The 24872-nt window shown below is 40.3% G+C and overlaps 1 protein-coding gene across 12 annotated transcripts in view; it reads left to right on the top strand.

The window, feature by feature from the left end:
• Positions 1-24872, top strand: part of FHOD3 (formin homology 2 domain containing 3) — a 273301-nt gene that overhangs the window by 150894 nt on the left and 97535 nt on the right. For 4 of the 12 annotated variants that reach the window (XM_034416311.3, XM_034416312.3, XM_034416314.3 and 1 more), the window contains 3 exons: positions 1316-1669; positions 15232-15366; positions 18044-18094. In XM_034416311.3, the coding sequence (XP_034272202.1) occupies positions 1316-1669; positions 15232-15366; positions 18044-18094 (540 nt within the window). The remainder of the gene's footprint in view (positions 1-1315; positions 1670-15231; positions 15367-18043; positions 18095-24872) is intronic. The other 8 variants (XM_034416313.3, XM_087894024.1, XM_087894026.1 and 5 more) reach the window with 3 other exon arrangements.

Raw genomic sequence — 24872 nt, forward strand, 5'->3', positions numbered from 1 at the left:
GATGGTCATGTTCCATTAGTTTCAGGGTTTTTACTTTACCAAAATTAAATTGGAATAAACCTATTTCTTAATTGTATTATTTTTAACAAAAAAAAAAAAAAACAATGGAAGAAAGTTACATTTCCTAAATTACTCAGTATAACTAGGACAGAGGCTTACCAGAGCCAGGATGTTTCCCTCTTCCCTTTTTCATTTGATGTTTGGTTTGTTTTCTCTTTTAATTCCTCATTTCTAATAGAGCTCCTTTACCAGAGCAACTATAGTGCTGCAAAACTCCCAACTTTGCCAACTTTGCCAAAACTCCCAACTTTACTTCTCTGGACCTTTTTCTTTGATAGCAAAGGAGGAATAGCATAATATTATTTAGCTTTTGCAATACTTTCATAGAAACGATTTTTCCCTTGTTTTTTGAAAAAATTCTGAAGACTGTACTTACTATTTTTAATAGGAAACTACTGAATATATTTCTCACAAATACTGTGTGTCAGCTGACACCATCTAAATGTTAGGTGTTATTTTCTGGAATTCTCAATTATTTCTAGGTGGGAAAGGCAAACTTATAGATAAATACCACAATGGGCTTTCTTTGGGGAAATTTTCTTCAAGGACATGAATAGATATCACAGTTTCAATAAATACCAGTGTGCCCATGGTACTTTCTACCTGACCTTTATAAAATGCCTTTTTAAACAAAATTGGTATGGGAAACTGATATTTAATAAAACAAAGTGCTATCCTTTATAAAGATTAAAATAAAAGATAGATAAAGCCTAATGATTACTTTTTGCCTTCAAAAAAGAAGTTTGGATTTACAAACCATTTTGATGTGGCGAGTTTGACATCCGTGTTCTAGAAGAAACCTTCCAAAAACTTTACCAATTTCCTTTCTGGAAAGTACTTTGAAGTTTCTTCAGCAGGGGTGGGAAACAATGGCCCTTTTATGATTTGTGAACTTCAACTCCCAGAATTCCTGAGCCAGCCATGTTGTCTCAGGAATTCTGGGAGTTAAAAGTCCACAAGTTGTAAAGGAGCCATAGTTTCGCACCTTTGGACATATCATAAGATACATTTTTTGAACTGGAAATCTGCAATACATAGACATTTTATGAGAGTGTCCATAATATGGTTTTAAAAAATTTAAAAATGCCAATTCTAACACGTTATTTCTGTCTACCTGGCAGATAAATAAGTGTATAACTAAATTTCTACTATAGTTATTGCTCTTCGCTTTCAGCATCTTTTTTTTTTTTAGATACTTGTATAATACCATTTTCTCTTCTTTTTCTACTTTTCCTTATCTGTCTTTTCAATCCAGTGGGTTCTCAGAAATACGGAAGGTTAAACATGATCCACAGAATTCTGATACTTCAGTCATCTCAAGTGTAATTTCTCAGGATGAAAGGCTTCCCAGGAACTGTAGAACAAATATTTCCAATAGCTCATCATCCCTTGATTCAGTTGCTTTGCATCCTTTTTCTCATCATTCATCACCCTCCTCATCTTTCAAAGTTACTTCCCAAAATTCATCATGTGTTACTCCAAAGACATCTCCAAATGTTGAGAAATTACCTTATGTACCATATAGCCCCTTTCACCTCTTCTCTTATGATGTTGAAGAGCCTCAAACAGCAATGAAAGAAAAGGAAGCAGAAGAGTTCAGAGAAAACAGGTAATTACATATATACAATCACATGTTTGGCAAGCAATTCTTAAAGAGATTGACATGATCTTCCCTGAAATGTATACCTTGCATGATCCTTGAATACATTATAATCAATGTACTGTTAAGCATTCTGTTATTTACATACCAGGGAATATGGTATGTGATGGTATTTAAAGTCCAATTATATTGATGTTAGGCCAACTCATAAATATCAGTCAAAGTGATATTCTTATTTACTAGTAGCAGACCAGTAGGTATGGTCAGAACAATGACAGTCTATTCCAGGTAGGATTCATATCTATACAGTAAATCATATTCATGGCCTCTTATAAAACTAATAGCATAATAATACTTGAAATTTAGCAATAATTTTCTAAATGTAATTGAAATAGTATAATGGTATGCTTTATCTAATTACATAGGGTTTTTTTTCTTTTTTTAAGTGTAAATCACCAGAATCATTTTGGATTTGGGCAGCCTCTAAATATAAATAATAGTTATAGGATTGTTCATTATTCTCCAGAAGGAAAAGGAAATTGTGCTTGGTTACATGAGGATATAATGCTATTATTTCATATACTGTACTAGATTGGATTTGAAATGCTAACTTGTGAAATGCCAACATGAAGCATTTGTCAAGTATTGCTATAATTAATTACAAAACAACTATGCTAAAACTAAAATGTTGAGGATTTTTACCTCAATGCTGGATGGTTCCGTGATTATCTAAAAGAGTATATAAATAGAAAAATCATTCTATTTGATTATAGTAGTGACAAACTTAAATAATAATCCAATATTTACTTAATTAAACAGATAAATAGAATGGCCAAGGGCTGGCTAAAAAGCAGTGGGAGCGGAAGCTTTCTCATTGCCTTTGCTTGTAGGAAGCTGGGAGGAAAAGCATGACTACAACAATCACGTGACTATAAGTATGCTAAAATGGCTGCAATTTTGGAAATAGAACTAACCTGAACATTATGGAAATTCCAATTCCAAAAGAGTAATGGATTCCAGATATTTTTATAAAACCTTTAAATTAGCAGATTTTAGATACCTTAATTCAAAAATTGTCAGAGTATAATGCCCTCTTTAGGCTCACCTGTGGGTACAAATAGATAAATACAGTCAGAGTTTTTGTAGTATCACAGGGTTGTTATTGTGAGGAAAATAGAAGGAGGAAGGAGTACAGTATTATGTATATTTTCCGCCTTGAGTTATTTATAAAGTAATAAAGGCAGGATTAAAAAATTAAATATTGATAACAAATAATTTAAATATTTTAACTATCTATATTTAAGCTTGTGCTGTTTTTGTGATATTTACTATGAATTCCAAGTTTATGTTTGCACATGTGCATATTGCACATACTTGTTATTCAGTACCTCTTATCTGTTCAAGTTCATTTTTTGAGTGTACTGAATATGCACAAGAGCTTCCTCTAAATTTGATGAGCTATCTTCTGCCTTCCCAATATATCCATTATGGAGTCGAACATCTAAAATGGACTAATATGAGCAATCTGAAATGTATAGGACAATACAATAGCCTTCTCTATTGCCCCATAGAGGCCGATAGGAACTAATGCTTGAAACTGCACAGAGGTTAATCTGGTTTGAGTAGCAGGTGACGTTTTCTGGATTTAGCAATCCACATAAAATAGTGCGTCCCTCTTACTTGGAGGATAGATAGGTAATCTATCCTCCAAGTCAGGCTGGATAGCCATCTGCCTTAGCTTTAGCAGATCCTGCATTGAGCAAGATGTAAAATTACATGAGATTTGAAGACTCTTCCAACTCCATGATTATGTGATTCTGAAATAATCTAATAATTGACTATACACTGAATGGATTTGACAGTAAATTTGTGTACAGATAATATACTATCGTGCTTAAAAGTGCAAAAGTGTAATCAAGTGCAAATGCTTGTGGAATCTTTTTGAATTGCTGAAAGACACCACACACACACACACACACCCCAATTAGTTTGAGGATGATGACTTGAATTTACCCCCTGATGAGTCCCCCAGTAATTTCAGAAATTCACTCCAAAACTTAGAGGTGAATTGCCCTCCTCTGTGAGAGATGATGCTTTGGAGGGCTCCATGTAGTCTATAGACAAGGTATAAAAATAATTTGGCCAACCCCCATGCTGAAGGAATATTGTGATGGGACAGAATGCATTTGCTTAGAAAATAGTTCAGTTATCACCCATATAACTGTATTCCCAGAGCTTTCTGGAAGCTCCACGATAAAATCCACTGAGATCTCTCTCCAGAGGGCTGATGGCTCTGCTACTCTTTGGAGGAGTCCAGGGGTTTTCCCTTGTCATTTGCCACATAGCTTTCAATGTCTTTTTTCAAATGGCCAACAAAACTCTCTTGATAAGGCGTAAAGTTTTCACAAAGCTAAAGTGCCCAGCAGACTTGGAGTCATGACTTTTCCCTAAGGCCAACAGCCTCTGGCTCTCTGGTACATAGATTCCACCCAGGCTAACCCATTCTGGACTGAATAAATGTTTCCATGGCTTTGAAACCATTTGTCATCCTTCAGGGCGGCTTTAAGTGCAGCTGTCACCTCATAGTTCATCTGTCACTTTTCTTTCTCTTGTGCTTGGGTAGTCACTTGGGTCGCCAATTGCTTGGATGGGAGTAGCGGTTTGACTACTTCTGCATTAGGGCAGTTGTATTGAGGCATTCGGGATAAAGCAGCCAGGAAATTCTTCACTGGGAGGTAGCGCAACATGAGATTGAAGCAGTTAAAGTATTGCACCCATCACATCTCCTTAGGAGAAAGTCTCCAATATGTTTTTAGTGCCTATAGTTCTTGTGGTCAGTCCATACCTCAAAAGGCACCTTGCTTCCTTCAAGGAAGTGCCTCCAGGTTAAGAGTGCCCAACGCACTGCATAAGTCTCCTCTTCCCATACCGCCAACATCTGCTCAGTTGCTGACATTTTCCTGGAAGTATAAGTGCAAGGTTTCATCTGGCCAGCCTCATTCCCCTATAGCAGCACGGCTCCCACAGCCACATCGCTTATGTCAGCCTGGATGACAAAGGGAACATTTGGGGTGGGATGCTTCAGGACCAGTTTAGCTGGAAACAGCCATTTGAGCTTTTCAAATGCTGCTTAGCATGCCAAAGTACATTTAAGAGGCTGGTTAAGTTTAGGTTTATAGTCTCCTTTTTGTCTTAAGCTTTGTGATGGGGTGTGTGATCTGCGCAAAAGACAGGATGAATTGATGGTAAAAATTAGCAAAGCCTAGGAAGCTTTGTAGCTGCTTTCTTGTTCAGGGTGGAGCCCAGTTCAGCACTACTTGGACTTTTTGGGAATCCATCTGAACACCATGTGAATTATGATAGCCCAAGTACCGTATTTTCCGGCGTATAAAACGACTTTTTAACGCATGAAAATCTTCTCAAAAGTTGGGTGTCGTCTTATACGCCGGGTGTCGTTCTCCTGTAACCAGGCAGACCAGCCCGAAAGGCTCTGAAGAGCCTTAAATGGCTCTGACGATCCAAGCTCTGACGATCTGCTAATCAGGCAACGCAGCTGGGATCGCCAGAGCGATGGAGAAGGAAAAAACTTTTCTCCTTTCACATGGCTCTGGCGATCCAAGCTCTGACGATCTGCTAATCAGGCAACGCAGCTGGGATCGCCAGAGCCATGGAGAAGGAAAAAAGTTTTCCCCCTCCAGCTTGCTTACCTTAGCTGCTTGCCTTGCTTTGCTTGCCTTGCTTTGCTTGCCTGAATCCATTCCATCAGCAAGCCACTCCCTGCCTGCAATCAAGCAGGCAGGGAGTTGTGGATTTCAACTCCCAGAATTCCTCAGCCAGCAAAACAAAGCTGGCTGAGGAATTCTGGGAGTTGAAGTCTACAAGTCTTAAAGTTGCCAAGGTTGGAGACCCCTGTTCTATTGGGTAAGTTTTTTTTCCCCTTTGGGATCTTTAAAAAAAATAGTTAATTGGGGGTTTTTTTTAGTTGTTCTTTTTTAGACCTAGCCATTTAAAGTTTAGGAAGTTTTAAATTTAGCTTTCATATAAAAATAAAAATAAAATAATATTTGTGCAGCTTTCTGAGATTTAGTGTGTTTCTGTAGTGTTTCATTCTAACTACACAAACACACAAAATCTCACAAAGCTGTATGTGGAATTTTGTGTGTATAAAGTGTGAAAGTTGGGTTTTTGGGCTTTTTGTGGCTGTGTGAGGTTCCTGCTTGTTGCAGGGGCCATTTTGGGTCTAGCACAGCTGCTTTTACATTGTGGGTGAGCCAGTTGTGTTGTGTGTGTGTAAAGTGTGAAAGTTGTTTTTTTGGGCTTTTTGTGGCTGTGTGAGGTTCCTGCTTGTTGCAGGGGCCATTTTGGGTCTAGCACAGCTGCTTTTACATTGTGGGTGAGCCAGTTGATGTTTTTTAATTTTTATTTGGTGTGCGTTGGAAGAGGGGTAGTCTTATACGGCGAGTATAACCCAAACCCTATATTTTAACAGGAAAATTCGGGGGTCATCTTATACGCCCAGTCGTCTTATACGCCGGAAAATACGGTAGTCTATTTTGTCAGAGTTTGTTGCAGCACACACAATCAGACACAATTAAACGAACTTCAGCAGGATTCGAATTATATAATTACATTATGTAAAGAAACTTCTTTATATATAATACCATACAGGAGAATTCAGCATACAGTATCAAGCATCAGTATCAGTATCAAGTGTATCAGGAACACAGAAGCAAGTCATTACAGAATAGACAGATACAGAGGCTAATATATTGTACAGAGGCTCCATTAGAGGCCAAACCAACTCTTATATACATTTCAGCAAGTCTAAGCCCCGCCCAGATTCCAAACTCTTTCTTATGGCCCCATACAAACAAATACTATGTTTCAATTACCAAACAGCTCTCATTGGCTGACCCAGTTGCCAGTTGTGGGTTTCATCCCACCAAGTTTCTGTAATGGCAACAATATCACATCTGCCCTTATTTACTTGAATTTCTAATTCACCCTGTTTATTCCTCATACTCTGTACATTGATGTATAAAAATTTGAGTCAATTTTGATTGACCCTGTGTTTACTGTGTTTATTGTTACCTGTGTTGTGCTTGACTGCCTCTACTTTCTTACCACACCGGTTTGATTAGTGCACTATTTATTTATTTATTTATTTATTTAATTAATATTAATATTAAATGCTTGGTTTTGCTTGACAGCAAGGTTGATAATCTTACTCGCACAAACATCTATGTTACATGCCCTGATAATCCTATTAATTTTAGATTGCTGGGGATAGAAATGTTCTGTATCAATTAATTCTCTGTCCCTGCTGTTCAGTTTAAATGTTTATCCAGAAAATCTGTGAATTTAATGCCAAGGAACTCAGTCCCTTTCTTTGATGGATGCAAACCATCTCTTCTCCTGTGTGCTGCTTGGTGAGTCCAAGCATGGGTTAAATTTGTCTGATTAGTCAGAGACTGAGTTGGAAATTCTTTGGCCACACCTCCTTCTCCCGGCCGAGCCTCAGTTTTTATATGCCTCTTTAAATTGAGGCTTGGATGGCTAGACAGAGCGTGGAGAGGCACAGGCGAGCATAATAGGCATTTGGGAGAACCGAGGCTTCCGTTTCTCCACAATTGGGTGCCAGCTGAGACCTGTGGCTTGAGAAGAAGCACGCTAATTGGGAGGCTGATAACCGCCATTTTGTGGGTGGTGGCCATTTTGTATGCAGTTTTACAACAGCTAGAAAGTGCAAACCAATCGGCCTGCCAGCAATTTGGAGCAAGTGGTCTTCGTTAACAGGCCTGGACATCGCTGAGGAGCACTTTACATGCAAGTAAACCGAGTTGCCGGTTTTTAGGCGTGTTTTTGTGGCGTTTGTGGCTGTGTTGCCGGTCTTGCACCTGTTTTAGCACTTGAAGTGCCCTGATTATTACTGCTGCTGCTGCTCCTGTTCCTGTTTGCAGTTTCACATGTAAACAAACCCTGTTGCTGGTTTGGCGTGATTTCTAAAGGTTTGGACTGCGCAGTGAGTAATTGTCTAGGCTTGCCTAGCATTCTTATCTCCACAGCTCAATTATATATTGTTTAGCTTAATACTTAATACAATAATGGCAAATTTCACTTCCCACCTGGACTATTGCAATGCTCTCTACATGGGGCTCCCCTTGAGGAGTACCCGGAGGCTCCCAACTGGTGCAGAATGCGGCCGCGCGGGGGATTATGGGTGCGAGGGGTCGCTCCCATGTGACACCTCCTGCGTGAGCTGCATTGGCTTCCAGTGGTCTTCCAGGTGCGCTTCAAGGTGTTGGTTACCACCTGTAAAGCGCTCCATGGCATAGGACCTGGGTATTTGCGGGACTGCCTTCTGCCGCCAATAGCCTCCCACCAACCAGTACGCTCCCACAGAGAGGGACTCCTCAGGGTGCCGTCAGCCAGGCAATGTCGGCTGGCGACCCCCAGGGGGAGGGCCTTCTCTGTGGCAGCTCCCGCCCTCTGGAACGATTTGTCCCCGGAGATAAGAAGGATATCGGATTTCCGGGTCTTTCGCCGTGCCCTGAAAACTTTTCCTTTCCATCAAGCAGGGCTGGCGTGAACCCCCCCTCCCTGGTTTTTTTTTAGTTTTTTAGTCGTTTAGCTTTTAATCTGTCAATGGGTTTTAATTCGAATTGTTTTAAATTTGGGGCAAAGTATATAATTCTTTTAATAATTTTAAATTTTGTATTGATATGTGTTTTAGTTCTAGCTATGCACCGCCCTGAGTCCACTAGGAGAAGGGCAGTATACAAATTGAATAAAATAAATAAATAAATAATAAATACTAGTGATTTTGAGGGATCAGTTAGCATCAGGCTTAATGTTCTACAGCTAAGAAGCATAGATTGCGTTCTAACAAAGCCTCTCCTAGCACCCAAGCCAAGCATTCAAAATTATCATCTGCAGCATCTGAAAAAGATGCTCAGAGAAGGCAAAAGGCCTTAGAGAAGCATTTTGCAAAGGCTCAGCAACAGGCTGGGGCCCCTAAATCCCAGAGCTTTCTAGGGGTCAGAGTGGGCTTACTAACCCCTTAACTCCAGCTTTGCAAACACAAAATGTGCAGGAGGATAACTGTCTCCTACTGTGCCTCAAGAGTCAGGGTGTCATGCTGTTCCATTTCAGGAAGGGATTGAGCAGACCCCTATTCAGTCTACTTCAGGTTCCTTGCAGGGCACTGGCAAAGGGCGTTCTGTGCCATCTGCCATGTTTACGCCCACAGCAGCTGGACTCCGCCCCATGGAGGTAGCAGATCAAGGATTGTCTGCAGAGTTACGTTATGCTATTGTGCAAATGCTATTGTGCAAACTATTACTCAAGGCATTGATGAGGCACTGGCACAAAGAGGGTTGATGGCTCCTTTACATTCAGGACCCTTAAGGCCTGAACCTCTGCATCACCCCTTGCATGGCAATAGAGGTTATCTTGAGGAATCACATCATGCCACTGCTTCTGTTCACAGCGAGGCTTCACTGGAAGGAGAGGAAGAACTAGGGAATTTTGAATTTTCAGGTGATGAGGGGATTGTCCCAGATAAACCCACCTATTTTGGTTTGTTCCGCTCCCATCTTTTTAAAACCTTATTACTTAAGGCCAAAATGACTGCTAACATGAGGTGGATGGAGAGTTCCACTGTAGATACTATGGAATCTCAGGATCTTTGTGCTAGTCTATTTACAGAGCAGGTCACCACCCAGGAAATTATTCCTTCACCAAATTTTTTTGATGATGTAATTCAAAGACAATGGGAACAACCTGCCTCGGTCTCAGCATCAAGTGGCATGGATAAGAAAATGTACACAGCTGAAAAGGAGCTTGAGGAGCTCCTCCAGATTCCAGCTGTTGACGTCCCTCTAGCCAATTTGGCTTCTGCAGCCATTCTCCCCTCTGATAACGTGGAAGGGTTGAAAACTGAGGATAGGAAAGCGGATTTAGCTGCCTGCAAAATTCACCAGGCAGCAGCTTGGGCACTTCAATCTGCTACAGCAGCTTCTTTTATTTCTAGAACATCACTCTTATGGCTGAAACAGATGCAAGCCAGGGCTTCTCCAGAGGATATCCGTTTCCAACAAGACATCAGTAAACTGATAGGTGCAACAGAGTACACTGCTGATGCGACCATTAATGCGGCAAAATTTGCCTCTAGGGCTCTGGCTTCCAATATCACCTCCAGACATTTGTTATGGTTACATCAGTGGCAAGCAGACATGAGGTCCAAATGGCATTTAGCAGCTGCTCTCTTAAAGGACGCCAGCTGTTTGGGGAGGTGTTAGATCCTATCCTGGTAGAAGGTAAGGATAAAAGGAAGGTCCTGCCTCAGTCAGCTAGGAGATCAGACAGGAGATCTTCTCCTTATTACCGCAGGCAGCCCTTTCGAAATACTGAGGCGGGGTTCTCCGCCTCACATTTCCATAGACAATATTCCCACAGTTTCGATAGGGCACAAGACAGGTCAGGATTTCGCGACAGATCTCGATGCAATCCAGATGACCTTATCAAGGATCTGGGGGACGGCTTTACCGTCGTTTGAAATGACTCATGGACTCAGATCCCTATTGGCAGTAGGTTAAAGATGTTTGCCAACCGGTGGAGGGAGACAACCACAGATGCGTGGGCCTTACAAACTGTAAACCTTGGACTGATCTTGAAATTTTGTTCCAGCCCTCCACGACGATTTATCCAATGTCCCATACCCGGAGATTCCACCAAGAAAGCTATGATGGAGGCCGAGATTCAGCACTTCCTGGATATCAAGGCCATAGAGCCGGTGCCAGTGGGGCAGAGGGGGTTGGGGTTTTACTCCATACTCTTCCTAGTTCCCAAAAGTTCCGGCGGCCAAAGAGCTACCTTGAACCTGAAATAACTCAATGTTCATATAAAACACAGACGGTTCAAAATGCAATCCCTTTATTCGATCCTGGGTTGTCTCAAAAGGGAGATTTTTTAACATCTATAGCCTCTCTCAAAGAGGCTTACCTCCATGTTCCCATAAGGCTATCCCACAGGAGGTTGCTCAGTTTTGCATTTGCAGGCCGCCATTGGCAATACCGGGCGCTTCCCTTCGACTTCTCCTCAGCCCCGAGAACCTTCACCAAGTTGCTGGATGTAGTAGCAGCACATCTGAGGGAGCACTCCATATGCCTGCAGTGTTATCTCGATGATGTCCTAATTCAGGCATCGTCCCTCAGGCAGGCAGAACGGGATTTGCGAGTTACGATCCAGACACTCCAGGACCACGGATTCTCCGTGAACTGGGAGAAAAGCCATCTGACACCATCCACCAGGCTTATCCATTTGGGTGCGGTGATCGATACTCAGTTATCACAAGTGTTTCTATCTCAAGAGAGAAAGGACAGTATCAGGGAGATGGTAGATCAGGTGCAGACCTTGGGGTTAGTGCCCCTATTGTTTCTTTCCCAGCTATTAGGGAAAATGATTTCTTGTTTAGCAATAGTTCCATGGGCTCTGTTACATACCAGGGCCTTGCAATGGCTACTTCTGCCCAGTCAGAGGTCAGGACGCAGCAACTCACTGTGCAAGGTCAGGGTTCCTCCACAGGTTCTTCATTCCCTGCACTGGTGGAAGTCGGCAGCCATGGACAACGGTGCTTATTTCGAGACCCTTCCAGGCTTGTGCTAATAACGCACGCCAGCCTCTTCGGTTGGGGGCTCATCTGAATTCCAGTGTGATTCAAGCGTGGTGGTCTCAGCAGGATTTGCTGAACGACATCAATTGGCTGGAGTTGAGAGCAGCCCATCTGGCGCTACGCCACTTTCAAAAAGAGTTGGCGAATCAACACATCCTTATGCCGACGGACAATGTCACCGCCAAGGTGCATGTCAACAGACAAGGGAGCACTCATTCCAAGCTTCTTATGTGCGAAGCGGGGAAGTTAAGTCTCTGGGCGGAGCAACACCTGCAGTTGCTATAGGCGGAACACTTTGTCGGGACGTTCAACTCCATGGCGGACTGGCTGAGCAGAACAATAGACCAGTCCGAATGGCTGCTTCACCCAGACCTCTTCCACCTCATAATGGTTCGCTTCAGGACTCCGGTCATGGACTTATTTGCCAGCCCATAAAACACCCACCTACCTTGGTTTTTCTCCAGGTATTGGACACCAGCCGAGGGGACCAACGCTCTTCATTGCCCGTGGCCGACCAAACTGCTGTATGCCTTTCCTCCCATTCTGCTGATCCAGAGAGTAATCAGAAAAATTTTGGAGGAAGAAGCGGAGGTGTTGTTAGTGGCACAACGTCCATGGTTCGCGAACATGATGTCACTGTCCATCTCGCATCCCTGGATGTTACCACCACATGGGGTCTCCCTCAGCCAGTTTTCGCGTGAAAAACGCTGGCATACCTTGGACGTTCACAGGGCTTTAAAGAGGTACATTAACGCACGGCCTCCTTATTCTTATAATCCTTATTCATATAATCCTTATAATTCTTATAATTCTTATTCGTATAATCCTTCTTCCAGTCCATGTCTATGGGGAAGAAAGTATCACCATCCACCATTGGACGTTGGCTCAAGGCTTATATTGCCTTAGCTTATGAACAACAGGCCCGGCCCGTGCCTTGTCGCATCACAGCACATTCTACCCATAGTGCTGCCACTACAGCAGCGTGGGCTGCACAAGCCTCGATTCTGTCGATTTGCAGGGCTGCCACTTGGGCTTCTCCTTCTCCATTCGTGTGGAATTACAAATTAGACCAGTACGCATCTGCAGAAGCAGCATTCGAGAGACATATTTTGCAGAGAGTCCTGCCGGCCGAGGGGACCCTGGACCAATCTGTCTCCTGCCCTGTAACAATTTAGCTTGGGTATATCCCATGCTTGGACTTTCCAATCAGCGCACAGGAGAATGAACATTGGACTTACCTCAAACGTTCTTTCTACGTGCGCTGCAGGAGAGTCCAATCCCACCCTGGCTTGTTGTGGTCCGGGGTCCAGAAGTGGTATATTCTTCGATTGGACTGCGTCTTCTTCTGTTCCTGGTTTCATTGAAAAAAACTGAGGTTCGGCTGGGAGAAGGAGGCATGGCCAAAGAATTTCCAACTCAGTCTCTGACTAATCAGACAAATTTAACACATGCTTGGACTCTTCTGCAGCACACATAGAAAGAACGTTCAAAGTAAGGCCAACATTCATTATGTACAGTTTTTCATTGGACCATCTGCAGACATCATGACTAATAAAACCAAAACCTTCCCTTTTACACCACTCCTTTGGCCACACATTTAACACACATTCTGCACAGAAAGTACATCTTTTGGGGACAGATCATTTGTACCAAGATGTATAATAGCATCAACATCACAGTCCTTACTGGCATTCTTGACTATCTTAAGAATACACCTCTTGTCTTTGCTGGCAGTAGCACCTGGCAGACACCTGACCTCTTTCAAAACCTCAATATCGTTTCTTAAATTTACATCCCTTACAATTGAATCACCAACCAGAAGGAGGCTTCTCTTTTTGGATACCTTGCTCCTCTTGCGTGACTAATGTGTAATACCTGATTCACACTTCCCCTTTTCCAAAGTAAGTTCATCTTGGACCATGATCCCCTGCTTATTTATCATTATCACAACTATCTTGACTTGTCACTTCAGTATTCCTATTAAGGTCAGCAAGGGCACTATATCTGTTATGGTGGGACACAGTGAAAGCTTTGTGTTTATGGTTCATAGCTCTCACCCTGCCAGATCCCACAGTTGTCCATACTGCCCTTTTCCTGCAGGATCTTTGTGGTAGAAGGGGCTGATAGTGCAGTAGCACAATAGAGTGGAATGGCTGAATTGGGCATCTAATTTCTGCTTGGAGAGCACAGATTAGAGATTCTAGATAGGTAATTGTCCATGTAGACTAGTAATGTAGACAGTATCCAAATTTGAAAAGAGTACTGCGAAAGACAGCTGCCAAACAAGTATTACACTGAGCTAAGCTGGTCATTTTGAAATAAAATAAAATCACAATCTCAAGTGCACTAACCCTTAATGTATTATTGCTATTTTTGGTTTACAGTCCTCTGTACTCCCCCTCAGTCTCCCCCACTCACAGCCAGCAGCTCCTCCCACCAGCCTATGGGAAGTGAATCTTTTAATCAGGGCTGGGTTAACTAAGCACCTGATGCAACCCGAATCTAGCAGGATTTATAAGATGGCCTTTAGCCCTGAGGCTTAGAAACTTTAGCTGTCTTCAAAAGAGCAACCGTTGTCTTTTAAATGCAGATGGAAAACTGAATCTTGTCCTGATGGGTTTGTTCTCCTATGTTGTGCCATGCATTTGTCAAGTGGTTTGTTTTTTCAGCAATTCCAAGAAGATTCCACAACCATTTGCACTCTGATTCAGGTGACTCTGAGGGCAGAGATAACCCCCCAAGTAGCCTCAATGGCTCTCAGAGAGAGTGCTAATGACCAGATAACTGCAAAGAAATACAATCCTTCCATCTCCCCACCATCCAATCATAACTGTCAGAACCTATCCTTCCATCCCCCATCAGCCAGTTACAACTGATGAAGCTTCTTGGATGAGAAATGAAAAGTACTTCTTCAAAAAAATAATTCAGTTGCCTTTTGAAAAAGAGACAACTATGAACTGGATGACTGAGAATCTCCATAAGTATATATCCAGATCACATTTGTGTAGAAATATTGAAAATTCAAAAGAACTCACAAACTTTTGAAAGCATCACTGTAAATGGACAGCAGATAGAAGACAAAGTGATTCCTGAACATGTACATTTTCATCCATTCTGGTATTTGACCAAGGGAAGTATTATCCCCTTGAATCCCTAATTGATTATGGGGATCCCCAATTGATAATGGGGATAGACAGATGACTAAATTTTTCAAAGGAAAACAAAATTTCAGCTTAAAAGAAAAAAAATAGTATCTCAGCTGAAAGTTAAAAAAAGATGTCAGCTTGTTAGTGTAAAAATATTAGTTAGTGTTGTATAAAATATATGGTATAAAAAGATAATACAAGGCAGTCCAAAAAAATCCACAAAATATTTAAAAAGTATTTAAAAATCTAAAAATATTGTAAAAAAAATATTACAGCCTGACTACTTGTAATCTACAAAAGAAGGTAGAATGATCATTGCAGTTCAGGGCAATAAAAGCAGTTCATAGCAATTAAAGTTTATCATCTAGGCAATAAAAATCTTACGTACATAATATATAGCAATAGCACTTAAATTTATACACCGCTTCACAGTGCTTTACAGCCATCTCTAAGTGATTTGCATAGTCAACATACTGCCCCCAACAATCTGGGTCCTCATTTTACCAACCTCGGAAGGATGGAATGCTGAGTCAATCTTGAGCTGGTGAGAATCGAACTGCCGAACTGCTGGCTGGCAGCCAGCAGGCAGAAGAAGTAGCCTGCAATACTGCATTCTAACCATCGGACCACCAAGGCTCAATTATATATAATATATATAGTATACATGATTTAATTAACAAAATTTCTTTAATTAGGAAAATATAATGAAGGCGATAGTTTATTTTAAAACAATATTTCTACTTCTCCCATAGGACATCTTTGGGTGGTCTCCTTACATCATCATATAGGCAACACCAAGAGTCCTTGGCAGTAGAAAGAGAACGAAGACGTCAAGAGAGGGAAGAGAGGCTGCAAAGAATAGAACGTGAAGAGAGAAACAAATTCAAGTAAGCAATAATTCTTTAATCGTTTGTTACCTTAATACATATGATAAATTTTAAAAATATTTGCTACCTGTTAATATCTCCACATTGATTTGTATTTTTTATCTAAAAAAACTGGGAACTATGCCATTAAAACTCAAGATTAGATAGCCAGACAGGGGAGCTGAGGTATGTGTGAGAGAATTAGACATTTACTCAAGTATTCCCCCTCCCTCACACACACACACACACATACAGAAAGAGAGAGAGAGAGAGAGAGAGACAGTGAGAAACAAAATATATGTGTATATGTATGCATGTATTACTTGCTTAGGAAGTATGTCTAAATTTTGCCCTTCTCAGTAGGGAAGTAAATCTAATTCTTTGGGTAAAAGGTTTCTCTGATTAGAGAAATATTCAATAAGTTTGAAGATACATAAGAAGCTGTCTTTGACATGTCTCAACAAGAATTTCAGATATAAAATTTGATATAATTAAATATGAATAACTGCAGATCCCTTTCATGAGAAAAGCTGTGGGTTACTTCACGCTGAAGGTCAAAATTCACTGTGATTTTAAACATAAAATTTAGAACTACGCTGCCTTCGGTATGACCTAAGCATAGCTCATAAAATCATCTGCTACAATGCCCTACCTGTCAATGACTACTTCACCTTCAACCACAACAATACACAAGCACACAATAGATACAAACTTAAAGTGAACCGCTCCAAACTCGATTGCAGAAAATATGACTTCAGTAACAGAGTTGTTAATGCCTGGAATGCACTACCAGATGCTGTGGTCTCATTCCAAAACCCCCAAAACTTTAACCTAAAACTGTCTACTGTTGACGTCACCCCATTCCTAAGAGGTCTGTAAGGGGCTTGCATAAGAGCACCAGCGTGCCTACTGTCCCTGTCCTAATGTTCCCTTTAATTGTATTCATTTTATGTATTCAATTCGTGCTTATACTTATATATATTTCTAATATGTACTCAACAAAATAAATTAAATAAATAAATAATTTTGAATTGTATGCTTTAACAAGCTCTTAAATCCCTTCTTTGAACACTTGAAAAGAGAACATGTTTTTTAAAAGAATGATTCCAGTTTTCAGAAAGAAAATGAAACAACTCATTTTTCTTCCTGCATTCCAAACTAGAAGACCTTCAATATGCACCAAATGAACTCCAGGCTGGTCATTTTTGGTTCACAGTGCCATGGAGCTTTAATCTTCTCCAGGAGCAGGCTAAGAAGGGCTCTGAACCAGTGAGATAAAATAAACATAGTTACTTTGCTCCTCTTTTAGAATCAGTGGAATCATTTCATTCCACAAAACAGTTCCCAGGGATGCTTCAGATACTTTGTTTCTATTAGTGCTAAAGACTTCAATTTAACTCATTTTTGCAGGTACATTTCATTTAGCATCTATCTCAGTTTGCAATCATTCGCATAGTAAACAGTAATACAAAATTCATTTTCCAACCAATGTATGCATTTAGGACAACAAAAACCTTCACTGTGAAACTGATTAAGGTCCTTCAATTTTAGGCAGCAGGTGGAACAGGCAGAAGGGTTTTAATTAATTAAAGTAGCAGAACTAAGCTTGTTAACCTATGGTTAGCATGTTTTAGGAATGGCCGCAATGCATCTCGGGGATAGCTTATTTATGCAATGTTTCCACCCTGTGAGGGGACCAAAAAAGAAAAAATAGGTTCAGCACAGGACACTGTAGAAAGAACTTGATCCGAATGAGAGGGCAGCAACCAATTATCTTACCAGCATTTCTGCCTCTCTCAGCCACTGTTTACTTAGCAGCCATTTCATTGAGTGACCAATCCATTGGAAGAAAACTCAGTAGCTAAATAAGAGGTGTATCATATTTTTTGGAGTATAAGATGCACCAGAGTATAAGACATACCTTAGTTTTTGGGGAGGAAAATAAGAAAAAATCTGATTGGTGGGTGAATCGGCTTCCCGGAATACCCCCATCAGCTGTTTCCAGAGATGAATTTTAGCAACAGGTTCCTTGGTTGTGAACTCTGTGCCTTACTTTTTTTTCTGCCTCTGAAACTTCTGAAACTCCATTTCAGAAAAAACTTTTTTTTCTGCCTCTGAAAGTCTCCAAAACAGAGCTTCAGAAAAAAAGGCTTTTTTTCTGAAGCTTCATTCAGAGGCTTTTTTTCTGAAGTTTCTTTCAGAGGCTTTTTTGTGAAGGACTATCTGTACTCTGTTCAATCTCCTTTCTTTGGTATTGGTATGTAGATTAACCTCTTCTGATCTGTTGGTTATTGTGTCATTCTCCAGATTTGTTAACATAGTTTGGTTAGAACCTTTACTGATTCTTCTTTTGTTGCTTGCCATATTATTTTAGATAAAAGCCTTTCAAAGGCTTTTTTTCTGAAGCTTCTTTCAGAGGCTTCTTTCAGCCTCTGAAATCTCTGTTTGGGAGGCTGGGTGGAGCTACTTTGGGAGTATAAGACGCACCCAGATTTCACCCTCTTTTTTGGGGGAAAAAGGTGCATCTTATACTCCAAAAAATAAGATACTCAAATCATGCTATATTTTCTTGTAGAAAATTACCAAAGATTTAGCTCCTTTTGATTCATTTACTCTTCCTTTGTTTCTTGCTTAATTTATTTGTTTTTCTTGTTTTTTTTAAATTTTACCTGTAACTTTGTGAATATCTCTTTTTTAGTCAAAATTATCTAGATAAAAGAGAAGAGCTGAGACAAGCAAGAGAAGAGAGGTTTGTACTTAGCTCCTGTGTTTGGCTGCTTTGTATTTCTTATATCCACTATTAAGAGGTGCATGATTTTATAAACACACTTCTAACTAACAAAAAAGGACATAGTATAGACATGCATAGAAAATTGTTATATACACAAAAATAAAAAATATAATTACTGAAATACATGAACTATCTGTGTCCTTAGTATCTGTTCACCCTCATTGCTGTATTTTGTTGTACAAGTAATGGATGCAGTGTTGCTTCTAAAAATGTCTCTTCGTTTATCTTCTCAACCATGGGTGACCAATTTTCATCAGCTCAAGAACCATTGAATACAGTTTTAAGGGCCATATTCCCAAAGTAAGCACAGTCAACTTTCAAAGTGGATTGGATCACTTTTATTTTATTTTATTTTTAAATTCCATTATTATAGTTGAATTCAGTAAGCCAGTTACTTAGACTAGATTCGGCATTCTTATCCACCTATTCCCAAGGTCCTAAGAAAGGCAGATGTTGTTTAATCATATTAAATGTATTGTTACTGGATGTAACTGTTCTAAATAAAACTGCCTTTTGCAATTGAGTGAAGGTAATTTTGTTATTGCTCATGGTGTTCAAATGGTGCTTCAGATGTATTGGAATTTCACTCAAGGCACCATCACTATTGAAATTTTCCTTCAGATTTTTTTTTTTTTTGCCACAGTCATTGTTACCTGTGGGTAACCTACAATTAGATTGACAATCTAAGGCTAGTGGAAATTTAGTAATTCACGTTCTAAGCAAGAGCCTAGGGATTATTAAGGTAACATTTAAGAATATAAACAGTTCCAAGCTGTTGGAAAGAGAGAGGCTGCATTAATAGAGGTATAGAATCAAGATCACATGAAGTATTAGTACCACTTTACAAAGCCTTAGTATGGCCACACTTGGAATACTACATCCAGTTTTGGTCACTACAATAAAAAAAGATGTTGAGACTTTGGAAAAGAGTGTAAAGAAGAACAACAAAGATGATTAGGGAGCTGGAGACTAAAACATAAGAAGAATGATTGCAGGAATTGGGTATGTTTAGTATAGTGAAAAGAAGGACTAGAGAAGACATGATAGCATTGTTCCAATATTTGAGGGGCTGCCACAAAGAAGAGGGTTTTTTTCCCAAAGCACCAGAATGTAAGACAAGAAGCAATGGTTGAAAACTAATCAAGGAGACAAGCAACCTAGAACTAATGAGAAATTTCCGGACAGTGAGAACAGTTAACCAGTGGAATGGCTTGGCTTCAAAAGTTGTGGGTGCTCCTTCGCTGGAGGCTGGAGACAACCATTTGTCTGAAATGATACTCTTGCTTAATTAGAGGGTTGGACTAGAAGACCTCCAAGATATCTTCCAAGTGTGTTATTCTATAATTCTTCCTCCCCGGTTTATTTTCACCTGTAGAAGTGCTTTCAGTTCTTAGCAAACTCGACTGATCAATATCACTTTTTGAGTGCAAAGCTTGGTGTATTGTCATTTTTATTTTTGTCTTCTGATCCCAGTTATTGTTCAATCTGGGTGAGGATTATTATATTATCATCTTCATCATTGGTTCCTTTTGCATGACTCACATAAAGTAAGTTTCTTCCAATGAATCCTATCCATGGCAACATCTTCAGCATCTTCCCATTTGACATCCATTGTTTACAATTCATCTTTAAACATCTGATGCCAAGTTTTGCATGGTCTGCCCCACTTTCACTTTCCCTCTGGCATCTTCCACTGTACAGCATTTTTTGAGTATTGATGTTGTGGCAGGCGAAGAATATGGCTAGTTAGATACATTTGACATTTCATCACAATGGCCTGCAACTTCCTGGATCCAAAAAACTTCATTGGTGACAGTATCATGACATTACAAATTAGGCAAGGTAGGCAAAGTAGGCAAGGTTGATGGAACACAATGAGATTTTGTGCTGTGCATGCTGTAATTGCCCATGTTTCACTGGAGTAATTTGCTGTTGATACAATGATTGTCTTTTAAAGCTGTAAGCTGTAAGATAAACCTGTCTATTTTTGGAGCTGACCAAATAAGTCGTAAGTGCTGATATGTTACCAAAGCTTTACAAATTCTGTTTCACATCTACATCTGTGCTGCCATCTTGTGATAAGATGCTACTGAAGCATCTAAACTGTTGGTCATGTTCTATTGACCATTGGCCAGTTGTGATTAATGTGTTAGGAGGGTGACTCCCAATCAATATGACTTTGGTCTTATCCATACTAATATATAGACCTGCTTTTCTAGCCTCAATTTCTAAGTTGATAGTCAGGGCATGACATAATAGCCATGTCTTGCAAGGAGGTGCTAATTTCTGACAACAAATCACATCATCAGCAAAATCAAGGTCTGTGCGCCTTGTGTAATTCTTCCAGGAAATTTCAGCATTTGATCCATTCATTGCTTTTTGCAAAACAAAGTCTATAACAAGGAGAAACAAAAAGGATGATAAAATGCAGATCTGTGTAATACCAGCATAAATGCTGAAAAAGTTGGTGGCTCCACTAACAGCAACTGCTGTTATGATAGAGATTTTTGAAGATGTTAATAAATTGATCTGGATTCTATATTTTCTAAAGATATTCCACTGGGAATTCTGACACATGCTATCAAATGCCTTCCTGAAATTTATAAAATTTATGGCAAGTGATCTCTGGAACTGATGCTCAATAATGTTGCATAGTATGAGAATTTGTTCAGGGCATGACTGGCCATGATGAAACTCAACTGTTCTTCTGCAGCATTTTACTAATTGCTGCCTGAAGGTGCCTAAGGAGAATGATTGAGAACACTTCGCAAGATATGAAAAAAAGAGGGATACCTTTCCAGTTATTATAGTCGCTGAGATTCTCTTTCATGGAAGTTTAATAATAACTCTCTTATGCCAATTATTGGGAATGCATTGTGTGCACCAACATATTTAACAACCTGGTCATCTCCATCACCAGATTATCACTGCCAGCTCTCAAGACTTCCGCTGGGATCTGATCTATTCCAATCTGATCTTTATTATTCGTCAGTGCACTAATTGCATGTAGAACTTTGTAGGTTACAATCATGCCCAGGTCAATGTCCATTAATGCAATGGAATCAGCATTAGTGAAATCATAGATCATATTAGATTGGCTGGTTCAAGGTTTCTTTGTTCTGTCCATCTCATCTCTTGTTCTTCCTTTGTGAGCAAAGTTTCCCATTCTTGTTTTTAATAGGAACATTAAGACTGCCACTCACATTGGTTAGATCGTAAACAATATGGCATAGTATCTATATCATTTCTATCTAATATCTCTTTTGCCTTGGTAACTTGTCTTCCAGTCACTGCACCCATCAGCTCAACAATTCTGCTTAACCTGGGGGTCCTGTTCTTCGTATTTGTCCTCTGCTGCTGTTCTTCCATTGTCTGATTCCTTTGATGTTATGCAGTCCTGTGTTTATCAGTGAGATTCCAGATACCATCTTTAATCCGTCATTCTCTCCATGAACCTTGATGTTGTCCTAAGATGTTGCTGTTAACAGTGGCCTGTTTAAAATCTTCAATATCTACACTGTCTTGCAGTAACTACTTGGGGCTGCCCTTGAAGACCACTCGGAGGCTTCAGCTGGTACAGAATGCGGCCGTTGTGATGGGAGGATCCCGATACTCCCATGTTACATCTCTCCTGCGCGATTTGCATTGGTTGCCGGTTGCCCTCCGGGTGAGATTCAAGGTGCTGGTGATTACCTATAAAGCCCTTCATGGCTTAGGCCCAGGATATTTGTCAGACCATCTGCAACCAGCAACAGCTCCCCATCGCCCGGTGCGTTCTCACAGGGAGTGCCTACTCAGGGTGCCGTCGGCTAGACATTGTCGGCTGGCGATCCCCAGAAGTAGAGCTTTCATTGTGGGGGCTCCCACCCTTTGAAATCAACTCGCCCTGGGGCTCAGGTTGGCCCCTGACTTCGCACCTTCCGCCGCGAATTAAAAACATGGCTGTTCAAATTGCCCAGCCTGGGCTGATGGGGTTTGGATTGTTTTAATATGTTTAATACAGTATGTGTTTAATATGTATTTTAAAATGTTTTATCTGGTTTAATTTTAATTGTTGTGAGCCGCCCTGAGTCCTATGGAGATAGGGCGGCATACAAATCAAATAAATAATAATAATAATAATAATAATAATAATAATAATAATAATAATAATAATAAAATAAAAATAAAAAAAACTGTTGAAATGTGTTGGTCAATCTAAGTTGGAACTGGCAACAACTGCAACATCCGTCAATTTCTTGGCTGCAAAAGGGCGTGCTGTTTGACATAGTTGTATTTTCATGAACTGAACATGGCATCGGACTGATGCCATGACCAGGTAATGTAGGGGTGTCACAAGGCCTGCGGGCAGCATCTGGCACACAATGTGGTTGGATCCAACCCGCGGGGCCATCCTGGAAAATGTAAGGGACCAGCGTGCATTGCTTCGGCCCGGTCTACCCAGTGCAAAGAGAAAACATTGGGCAGCGTGGCTTGGACTCTATCTACCCAATGCAAAGAGGAAACATTGAGCCAGTGTGGCTTCAGCCCAGTCTACCCAGTGCAAAGAGGAGACATACCAGCAGTTTTGGGAATGGCATCAAGCTGGCCACACCCACCCAGTCAGCCATGTCTGCCCGGGATCAACCACAGTCCTGATGCAGCCCTCAATGAAATTGAATTTGACACCCCTGAGGTAGTAAACTGAGTTCACTCCAGTAGATGCATACATGAAGCAATACTGAGTGCCACTGACTACAAATACATATATAGTCAATTTTGTTGCTCATGGAACCATCAGGAAAATGCCATGTTGCCTTGTGAATGTGGGCAAATAAATGTTTCCGATATATCGAATATTCATACAGTAGAATAAGGTGAGGCATTCACTGTTATCATTCATTTGTATAGCCCAATGTCGTGTCCTATGCTATGACTTTGTCCAACAATCTAGGCATTTAGGCCTCTGATAACCAATTTGATGTCATGATTGGTAATATCATTAAACATCTCTTGGTGCTGATCATAAAAGTCATCTTTATCTGCTTCTTTGGTCTTCTATTAATGCATAGACCTGCATAATGATAAATTTTGCATGGTGGAATAGGAAATAGGCTTCCACCCAGCCAGCACACTTGCCAACTTTATTTTTGACTACTAATCCAATAACACAAATGTATTGGTTTTCATGCCCACAAAATGACTTTTCCATCACTAATCATTCAAAGTCTGCCAGTGCATCTCATTTTTCTTATATCAATGTACCCAGGTGTTGTTGAATTCACATAATAGTTGTGCCAACTTTCCAACTTGAGCTAGGGTACGTACATTCCGTCTTCCTATTCTTGCAATAGTTTTGGTGCTCAACATCAAGCCCTGCATCAGGCACTCCAGCACCATGATCAACGATGGATCAGTGTTGACATACTGGTTTTGGTTTGGTTTTTGGTTTTTACAGTCATGTTTTTACAGGGCAGGGTTGGTAGTCCTGCTCCTAACCCTCCTACTTTATCTAGGTTTGGGATTGGCAGTTACAGCTACTGAGCTACTCAATCCAATCAGTGCCCACCATACACAGAGTTATTATTATATTATATATAATATAAATTATAGATCTGCTTTTCGCAATTGACTGATGATGACTTTGTCTATTCCAGTGTCTATGTTTTGGGATTCCAGATAAGGAGCCTAACACTATTGGTATTGTCTGCTTTCTTTTGTCATAGTGGTTCTATTTCTATTAGCAAGTTTCAGTAAGCCTTCGTGTTGCTCTGTTGATGGCGAGGGTGGCACATTTATTATTGCAATATCTTGACAATATATACAGACAGTGTTGTGCAGTGATTCTATTTCAAATAGCATTTTTCCATAAGCTTCAGGTCTTCCCTGTAAAGGAGGGGGGATATGCTGGCAGGTATTTTTGATGTTTGATAACCGTGGCCAGACTTACTCAGTATTGTTGACAGAAAAACTAGTGCAATGACAAGCAGTAATGACTATAGTGAATCTTCATGAAAGATTTCTGTCTTGATATTAACCTTACCTAATCTATTACCTTTGACCAGCAACCATGTCTTCCATTGTGTCTTCGATCTATGCACAGAGGTTCTGATGTTTCTACTGACTGACAGGGAGTCAAATGTCTTCTTGTAATCAATATTTACTTCATTCAAGTTGCTATTCTTTCTCTTGCAGTTTTCCAAAATCATCTAATTAATTATGAACTGATATTTTCTTCCTCTGCTGTTTAGAGCTTTCCTTTCTACTAAAGTGGAAATAGCTTGTTTTCAACCAGATCCTGCTGTCGCACCAATTAACAATCTGAAAATTGTTGGCAAGCAGATAATTGGCCTGTAGTTGCCTGTTGCTTTCTCTGTTTTCCAGATCTTTCATTATCAGATAGATTTGTTAGACGTTAACCAAACTGCTTAGCAATGGTTGAGTGTAGACCAGTCAGATTTTTCAGCCAGAAACTATGAAGTTCATCTTCACCTGATGTTAATCAATTCTTGGTAATTTCTCCATCATTCCTGCTGATATTACTAGTTCTTTCATTTCAGCTTTTTTTATTCTTATCTACCTCCTTTATCCAAGAGGCATTCTTGTTATATTTACGTGGGTTATCCCATAGTTGTACCATGAACTGCACTGTTTGTCAGGTGTTGATTAGTTCATTATATCTCTCCATTGATGGGTTGGTAGAAACAGTTCTAATTTAACTGAAATTGGATAGTCTGTCGATGTTTGATTCAAGCTT

The sequence above is a fragment of the Pantherophis guttatus genome, chromosome 4, assembly GCF_059756535.1.
Source record: "Pantherophis guttatus breed Tessera chromosome 4, ASM5975653v1, whole genome shotgun sequence".
NCBI classification, from domain to species: domain Eukaryota; kingdom Metazoa; phylum Chordata; class Lepidosauria; order Squamata; family Colubridae; genus Pantherophis; species Pantherophis guttatus.